At 38.9% G+C, this 10,019-nt stretch overlaps 1 protein-coding gene across 1 annotated transcript in view; it reads left to right on the top strand.

Annotated features, from left to right (window-relative positions):
* The window catches only part of insyn2ab (inhibitory synaptic factor 2Ab), a 47,823-nt gene that overhangs the window by 31,844 nt on the left and 5,960 nt on the right, over window positions 1-10,019 (top strand). Inside the window, exon 3 of the mRNA XM_037686398.1 lies at window positions 3,104-3,175. Within this exon, the coding sequence (XP_037542326.1) occupies window positions 3,104-3,175 (72 nt within the window). The remainder of the gene's footprint in view (window positions 1-3,103; window positions 3,176-10,019) is intronic.

Here is a 10,019-nt window from a genome sequence, read left to right as displayed (position 1 = left end):
TATATATATATATATATATATATATATATATATATATATACATACATCTGTGACATGCGGTGTGGTTTGTGACAGGTGAGGCACTGACTCATCTGGAATCGGATGCTCACATATATGAACCCAAAATACAAACTTATATTTCAATTTAGCCTTTTTTCCTTTTAAAAAGACATCTAATTATGCTTTAATCAACTTCATACTCTTTTCTTTTTAAATAAAAAACGGTATTATCTTACCTTTATTTTAAGATGAATGAGTTTAGAAAAAATTATTTAGTTTTGAGATATGATCGTCCATTTTGTCTAAACAAATGTAAACGATTGTACCCATTTCCTACATCCCTGCCCCTCTGCGTAACAGAAGAACATACAGCAACTGCACCTGCTTCATTGTCCCTATGTGGCAGCTTCCCCCTATCGGTGCGGCAAAGTACTTTCAGCCTCGCACTGTATAATTTATCTGTGCAATTATGACTGATTAAAAAGAAGAAATATGTCGCACACATACAATATATTAGACTGTAGAACATAAGCATGTGTAGCACATGCATGTAATCAAACATGTATACTGAAAATATAAAGAGAGACAACAATGGGCAGGCTCCAATCACCTACTTCATATGTTGTATATGACACAGCGCCACCAGAGGTGAGCCACAGCACTACACTGCTGCACCCAGCGCATTTCATCCATGTTAGAACAGGCAATGCACAAATTTTGCGATTTTGACCATTAAAGTGTTGAAACAATTCAGAAAACAGTTTTTATAGAACAGTCAAATGGTCAAATGTATTTTCTTTTATCATTGTTTGTATTTTACTTATCATGATGATAGGTGTGACACTGCCACAAATGTCTCCCCTGACTGCACATCACACACAACCCCCCCCCCCCCCCCCCCCACACACACACACACACACACCCACAATAAAAAAGCTTCTTCCTTTTCGGATCATGGAGGTCACTGGTGCCCAAATCCAGCAGTCACTGTGCGAGAGGCAGGAGACTCCCTGGACAGGTTGCAAATGCATCACAGGGCCACATATATTTCAACGTAATTATACATAACACAATGTTTTTCACACAATTGTTTTAATTTGTTGTTTTTTATTCTACAAAAAAAGTCTGCGTTTCTTCCATTCACAAAGCTTAATGTATCACAGATGACAGTACACATCGGAGAGCACTGTAAATAAAAGTTGGAGTGCTTCCTTCTACCTTTAGCGTAGCTTTAATTCACATGTTGTGTGCAGAGCTGCTGATGGCACGTAGGCAGGAGTGGAAAGTGAAACTGAAAGGATTAAATATTACAGGAAAGGTGATGTGAGCCAATTATTAGCTTAAAAAAATGCCGTTTTATCTATGAAAACATTTTGTAACTAACATGCTGTGCTTTATTATCGCCTCACCAGAATAGGGCATGAACTCTTCGTGCTGATTAGAAGGTTGTGTTGAGTACAGGCAGTGATTATAAATTTAGGTCAATGTGGTTTGATTATTAGAGTGTAGCTCCCTAAATTACAACAATATACAAATCCAGGCAGCGACTCAGCACAGGAGTAGATCCTGCCTGTACTGTGGGTTACTGCCCTTCCTCACTGCTGTTCAAAAACACTTTATAAGAGACCGAACTAGGATGGATGAACTTATTGCCCTTCAGCTCCGATCAGCATTTTCGATCCACACAGATGCTGTTCTGTTCCCCCCGTTGTGGCCACCTCTCATGTCATCTTGAACAGTCGAGGTCAAACCCCTCCCACATGTCATCCATCAGGGTGAAGGGCTTCTCTGACAGCAAGCAATTACACATACCATCCTAACACAGCTCTTTCCATATAGTCCCATATCAGTAAAGCTCTCACCTGTACATGCTGAGACTTATAGTGCAAATGAGCTTTGTAGAGCGCTTTCAGCATAAAAATGTGTCATAAAGAAAAACAAAGCAACAGGGCAAAATGGTTGTTTATTGCTTAAAAAGTGTCTGCAGTGGATTGAGGTGGATGCAACATAATGATGTACAGTGTGGAACAAACTTTGCATAAATTAAGATTTTAGACTTTTTATTACATGTGAGTTATGCTTGTGTTCATTATACACTCTGTGATGACCAAGCAAAAGTAATCCTATTATGCAGAATTTGCAAGTCCACACACTTAATTAACCAAATCTAAGAGATTTACAGTATCCTAATTTCTGCTGGGGGGGTTTCTGAGTGAGTGTGTGTGCTTGTGTCCCCTATAGCAAAATAAAGAGGGACATTTGGAAATACCCTCCATCCATCCATCCATCCATCCATCCGTGCATGTCGTGAGCATTACAGCTTGAAAAACAAGTGAGGTACAGACTTCCATTTTGATGTGTCTACATCTTGGCATAAGAAAGGTATCTTTCAAAAATTGGATTGCTGCATCAAAATCCAAGATGGCAGCAGCTATAAATATTCCTCCATGTTGTGAGAATGATAACTTGAAAAATGGATGAACTTCAAACTTCTATTTTGGTGTGTGGCTGCATCTAGGCCTAAGAAAGGTCACATTCAAAAATTGGGCTGCCACATTAAAACCCAACATAGCCACTGTCATATAGCTGTAAACTGACCATCCCTATTAGTTAAAGAAACTATGCTTTCTGGGCATTATATTGCTTAAAAATATAATTTCATCAAATGATTGGGGTGGCAGAAGATTAATCTATGGTGGCCTTGGCCTTCCCCTGGCTCCACCATTGTGCCTTGTCATTGTTAAAATTGCTCCATCCACTCCCAAGAGCCTTCACTCTGCATTGCTTCGAACAAACATAAACAAAATTCTGCCTTTTTTTATACACAATGTAACTCAGACCCATTTGAATATCTTGTACCCAAAATGTTAAGGTTTACTTGCATTCCTTGTTCAATTTCAGTTCAGAGAACCCTAATAAAACTAATCTTGAACGCTACAAACATTCACTATTCAAATCCCTCAGAGACGGGTGACATCGATGTACAGCTTGTTTAAATGAAAGCAAGGCTGGGTAAACAACAAAGCAGAAAAAAGATATTCTGTTTTATTGCCTACAGGTGTAATGTGATGGTAAAAGCCATGTTTTTGTTCTTTTCTCACAGGCTCTCCTATAGAACAGGACAAGACACAGCAAATTGTGATACGTGTCGAAACAGCGCCTGCATCATTTACAGGTGGGTGTTTTGCACAGCATCTCTTTAACAATGCATTAAATATTCTTTCATATGTGGTGATGTACAGTAAGTTATTACGTGCCATCTAACCCAAACCAACCTCTTCCTTTTTACTTAAGGCTTAAGAGAAAGTTATTTTAATACTACATTTCTGTTCATTGAATGCCTCTATAAAAAGCCTAGAAGTGATCTGAGTCCTGATTATTTTTTCTGGAAATTATACATTTTCTTAAAATGTATCAAACATCTAAATTGTTTACGATTTTTTTTCTAGATGTTTGTAATGAACATCTAAAAACCCCTCTAATTATTTTGCCACTGAACTGCTTTGAGTGTTTTCATGTCAGTGAAGTTCAGTGTGGGTCAGTTTAACTCTATTATGTTTAGAAATAATTTCTACAAGATCAAACTAATTTATCTTCTAGCAGCGTGCAATAATTAGTGTCGAGCCTGCGACACTTTGCTTTTTCTTCAAGGCTCTTTGCAATAAAGCAGGCCTCCATTATCACAATGTTATTGAGATACTGAGGTCAAATGATAAAACAAATTAGGATTGCAATCTTTTATTCTTCTGGACATATTCTTGCTCATTTTGTTTAAACACACACGCCATTACACGCTCCTGTTTCAGACTAAATTGCCCCAACACTTGTTAAATAGCTTCATAATGCTGTTTCTTCAGGATTTAAAGAAAAAATGATAAATAGTACAGTGGTGCTTGAAATTTTGTGAAGCCGTTAGAATTTTCTATATTTCTGCATAAATATAACCTAAAACATCACTGGACCATGAGTGTGTGTGTGTGTGTGTGTGTGGGTGGGTGGGGGGGGTTCACACCAGATACTGAAAGCAAAGGTTCACATACTTTTGCCACTCACAAGTATGTAATATTGGATAAGTTTCCAAAATAAATAAATGACCAAGTCAACTATTGTTGTCTCATATGTTTGAGTTGTCTTTATCTACTTTAAGGACATGTGAAAATCTGATGTTTTAAGTCACATTTGTGCAGCAATATGGAAAATTCTAAAACATTCACAAACATTCAAGCACCACTGTTGTATAGTTGAAGATATGCCAACCCTAATTTAATACATTACCATGATATTACAGTAACTTAAAAAATGGTATCCTATCTGTCCCAAATTCATAAAAAATGGGGAATTTCTAAAATTTGCCTTTTGCATGATTGTCATTTTTTATTTTCAATTAAAACATAAAATTTGACATCATCATGGGAGACAACATAAACTAAATTATTCAAACAATACACGTTTTAATTGTTTCCTCACAGAAACAGCCTCCAGGTTCAAACTTTGAAGGGTGATTATATGTTTGGAGTCTGCATGTTTTCCTTTCACCTACATTTTCTCTGAATGCCCATTTTCCTCAGTGAGCAAGAGTCAACAATATATTAATATATTCAATGTTCAGACACAGGTGTGAGCATGATGGGTAGATTGAAGAATGAATAGGAATGTATACGAGTGAAACATTATGCATCAACCTGTTCTTCAACAGTTGTTCAGTAAGGAAGTGCAAGCAAATAGGTGATTGTGACAGCAACGGTAGTTTTATCAAATAAATGTGAAGATAAACTGCAAGAACATGAAAAATAAAGTCTGATACTCTGTCAGACCCAAGATGTAGTTTTTCACATTGACATTTATGCTCTAAAGAGAAAATGTAGTGAGAACTCCTGGTAAGCCCTACCACTGCAGAACACATCAATTGCAAACAGCAACAACAAAGTGAGAGCCTGGGTGGCAAAGTGGATGTTTATTTTCAGCTGTTGATGAAGACGTCGGAGGAGGAAAATCGAGTATTTATGTTGTTAACCAAGGCCAAGTCCTATTTTGCAAATTTGTCACAAAGAGACCTCCACTTCTTCTGACAGACGGTGCCGGAACATATCTCTTTGTTGTCTGGATGAGGCGCTGTCTCATCCAAAGAAAAACACTGCACTACCCCCTTCCACAAGTTACCTTTATATTGTTTGCAGTTGTAAACATGGCTGTATTTTCTAACAGCCTCCATCATCAGCTCTTCAGCAAAACATTTGGAAGAGCTAAGATACTATGGGACTTCCAGATCCAGACTAACAAACAGGTGGTTCCACCGCAAAGGAACTTGAAACCAGGAGCTGTTTTTTAAGGCTTAAGGAAAATGTCATATTACTAGATCTAGCACTAAGTATTATTTGTTTGAACAAAAAAGGTTAAATCATGTCATCTGGACTGGTTTATTTAAGTGAGAAACATTTTGTCTAGGCAGCACGGTGGCGCAACTGGTAGAGCTGCTGCCTCTCAGCAAGCAGGTCCCTGGTTCAAACCCCGGTCCAGGGGCCTTCTGGGTGGAGTTTGCATGTTCTCTCCGTGCATGCGTGGGTTTTCTCCGGGTGCTCCGGTTTCCTCCCACAGTCCAAAAACATGCATGTTAGGCTGATTGGTAACTCTAAATTGTCCCTAGGTGTGAGAGAGAGTGAATGGTTGTTTGTCTCGTTTGTCTCTATGTGGCCCTGTGATGGACTTGCGACCCGTCCAGGGTGAACCCCGCCCCTCGCACAGTGATTGCTGGACATGGGCACCAGCGACCCCCGTGACCCAAAATGGAATAAGCGGGTAAAGAAAATGGATGGATGGATGGATGTACATTTTGTCTATCATCTGGAAGACTTCATCAGTCTCTGGCCTGCCAACCAGATCTGTCCCATACGTAGCCTTCATTGCTGTGTTTCAAGCCAACCTCTTGTGAAATCTCAGAAGTAGGCTTTTAAAGCATGCAAACAAGGCCCACCTGTCCAAAACAATCAGTCACCATGTACAGTATAACAATCAACTGTTTTAGGCTAGATGGTCAAATTGCTACTCACATACCCTGACATATAGTCTATAGTGATAGGCTTGGAACACAGCAATGAAGGCTACCAATGGAACAGATCTGGTTGGCAGACTGCAGACTGACCAAGTCTTCCATATGGGAGATGAAACTTTTCTCACTTAAAGCAACTAATCCAGATGGCATGATTTAATCTTTTTTTGCTGTTATACCTGGATGATTGACCTTACAAACCTCTTTGTTCTGAACAATTTTGGCCTTGGTTGTCCTCGAGCTGTTCTGTGAGTAGCAAGTTGTCCATCTGACCTAAAACATTTGATTTTTATACATGATGATTGATTGTTTTGGACGGCTGGGCCCTGTTTGTATGTGGTAAAAGTCTTCGGAGATTCCACAGGAGGTTGGCTTGAAACACAGCAATGAAGGCTACCTATAGGGCAGATCTGGTTGGCAGGCCAGAGACTGATGAAGTCTTGCGGCCTGCCAACCAGATCTGTCCTATAGGTAGCCTTCATTGCTGTGTTTAGGACAGATCTGGATGGCAGGTCGGAGACTGACTGTCTTTCGGATGGGAGACAAAACATTTCTCACTTAAAGAAATTGGTCCAGATGACATGCTATAACCTTTTTTGTTGTTATCCACCTGGATGATTGAGCCCACAAACCCTTTTTTAAATTATTATAAATTTTTTTTTTTAGCATGAATGTGATTCAACAAGTGCGCAAAAGATTTTTTCCACATTTGGTTGTAATTTCTCTTTGTGCTCAGAACCTCTACACAAAGCCTGTGAGCTTGAAGTTTCTGCTTTTACATCATGGAGGCCTGTCCATCTGACCCAACCAACCACTAGCTGCTCACCTGTCTTTGTATGACGTGACAGCTCCCGTCAGGCATCATAGTGGTTAAGACAGAGGAGCTTAGCACCAGCTACTGGTTGACAGAACTGTTGCTCAAAACTGCAAGACCAGATGCACAAACCTGTGCACCGTCTACAAGATTCAATGCCATAAAGACAAGTTAAAGATGAAATTACATTTGTAGTTGGATGTTGTTGTTGACTTTACAGAATGTAGTTTTCCTGAATTTCCTGGGTGAGTCAAGGCCACAATAACAAGAAAACCAAACTATCTCAATTGTATTTACTGCCAGTAAAAGCTTAACAGAACCAAAATATAGTCTCCTAACTTTATAACTACATAAAGAGTAAGAGAAGGAATTTAAAACGATAAAAATACATGAAAAAAATACTTATAAAAGATAGCACAATTCTACAAAATCTGGCAACAATAGTAACAAAGTACTAATTCTGGTGTGATGGACCAGACCAGGTGTGACTGAGTGGGATGCGCAGAGGATGGACAAAGTCTTTGTTGCAGCTCATTTTATGTGGGTGGTCTCATCAGGCAGTCAGTCTGCGTCCAGCTCTTCAGTTGTGGTCTACCAATCATGGTTTGGTTACTCATACACTTGTATTGACACTCATTAACCCACACACCCATGCATTCACACACCTTACAGCTGTCATAACAATACAATCATGGCACCATTAAAACACATCATAGATATTACTACGTTGATATCTGCCTCTAATATTAATCATTCTAATGTTATTCCAAATACTGTGTCAAAGCAGTATTTTTATTGTTGTTGTAGTAAACTATTGGATTATACTAATGTTTTAGCTTGAACTATTTCTTTAAAAAAACATTGAGTGAACAAGAGAATGAAAGAAATGAGAGAAATATAAACTACGAGCATTAAAACTGTGTCTGTGACCGACATGGGAAATCTCTAACCTGGGTTGCATTTTGTTCAAGATCTATTGGACAAGAACCAGCTCAGATAACAGTTGGTGATTTAGCAAAGAAGCACTTAAAACCATTCTATGCTCTACTTTTGTGCAGAAAACAAAACAGGGATCTCTGATGTAAAGTTGGCAGCAAAGCTGGCGACAGAATGCTGTTCTCTGCTGATACCTCTCAAAAGATACAGGAGCTTAACGGAGTGCTGCAGAGCGACAACCACTCCTCCACATCAGTGCTAAACAGAGCTGCTGGACTGCAGTCAATAACATTTAAAAGGGACTCTGCAAATGGAGGCTAAGTTGCCGTGAAAAATTTAAGTTTAACAGCTATTGACTCTGGATCTAAAGACAAATATCACCCACTCATCATTGATACTGAAAGACTGATTCTTGAATTGCAGCAAACAGATATCAACCACACTAGATAGATCTTAACCTAACTCATGTCCCACCACTATTATAGTATACAGGAAGACATTTTTCTTTGGGCTTGTGTCTGACCAAAAGCAAGTTGTAAAATCATTACTGTCTACCCAGCTGTTAAGACAGTGTGCACATGAAATAAAGCTTTAAAACAGATGGGCTTTATCTAAATAGACACAATGGTAAGCTGTTCACCTTTAGCACTCATCCAGCCAGATGTTCACTTCTCTGCAAAAGTCAAAATAAAATAGGCCAAAAGCTGTAATGAGGGAAGTTCTATAGAGAACTCTGTAACCCTTTTCATGTTTTTGTTTTAATCCAAACTCGACTCTAAGACCCAAGCACTTCATTGAGATAGAAAACAATAGAGGAAACTGAGACAAGCAGCGCTCTCTCAACCGGTAAATGATAGAAGAATCGATTGTTACGCCAAATATCATAAAGTTGTGGTTTTATTTCATGTTATTGCTGCATCACACAGCTCTGCCAGTTTGTCTGCTGCTGTATTATTATTTTTTGTTTCATTAGATTTAATTTGTGTTGAGTTAAAAAAAATTTACTAAAGAATAAAACGGTGTAGAGATTGAGCTCAGGCGTTTCTCTCTACTCACCATGTTTGTATTTGTATTTATTTATCTACGCACGTTTTCTTTGGGGTTTTTTTTCAAATAGAAACTATATCTGGACCAGCTAATATGCATTTGCCTGTGTTTTCACCCCCCACCCCCCTGTCCTCTCATAGCCCAGCTGGTTGAGGCAGATGCTACCAATCCTCAGCCTGGTTCAGCTGGAGGTTTATTCCTGTTATAAGGAAGTCATTCCTCTCCACTCACCAATATGCTTGGGATGGGAAATTGTGATGAAGGGAAGATTCATTGCAATCTGCTGGCTTCTAGATCACTTTTAACAATTGCCATTTTATATTGTATGCTAATGTTTTTACCCAGTGATGGCACTACATAAAGAAAATGAATCTAAGCAAACAAACAAAAATAAATTCTAATTTGGCAGCACAACAGCTTGGTGGTTAGCAATGTTTTCTCACAGCAAGAAGGTCTTGGGTTCAGTTTGTGGGTTAGACCCAGGGTCTTTCTGTGTGGAACTTGCATGTTCTCCACGTGTTTGCGTGGGTTTTCTCCAGATACTCCGGTTTCCTCCCTCATTTCAAAAACATACATGTTGGGCTGCTTTCAGGCTCAGGCCTCGCTTGCAAAAATAGATCTGTGATTTCAATGGGCTTTCTCTGGTTGAATACAGGTTAATAATAAATTAATAAAAATTTGAAGACAATAAGATTTTATTGGAAAAACGAATCAATAAATAAATAACTAAAAACAATGTCATATTTTTCTTGGAGCACAAAACATGCAGTTTTATTTACACGTGTCTTAAGTAAGTTGGGGCGGCTGTGGTGCAGTGGTAGGGCAGCCCATGTGGGACCAGAAAGTCACAGGCTCAACTCCCCGCCATGCTCACACATGTTGAGGTGTCCTTGAGCAAGACTCCTAATTCTTAACTGCTCCATGGGCGCTTACATATCTGCCCACTGCTCCACCGGGGTGCATCTCACATGTGATGGGTTAAATGCAGAGCACACATTTGATCATTGTATAGAAACATACAACACATAGCACCTTCACTTCAGTACAGGAATACATCACATGTAATTATTGCTCCTGTTAAAATATCACATGGTTTACACAAAGTTTGTTTTCTCAGTCATCCAGGTATATAACAACAAAAAAGGTTGAATCATGTCATCTGGACTTTGTTTTTTT

The sequence above is a fragment of the Nematolebias whitei genome, chromosome 1, assembly GCF_014905685.2.
Source record: "Nematolebias whitei isolate Nwh7 chromosome 1, NemWhi1, whole genome shotgun sequence".
Taxonomy (NCBI): domain Eukaryota; kingdom Metazoa; phylum Chordata; class Actinopteri; order Cyprinodontiformes; family Rivulidae; genus Nematolebias; species Nematolebias whitei.
This window is presented reverse-complemented; position numbering and strand designations above follow the sequence as displayed.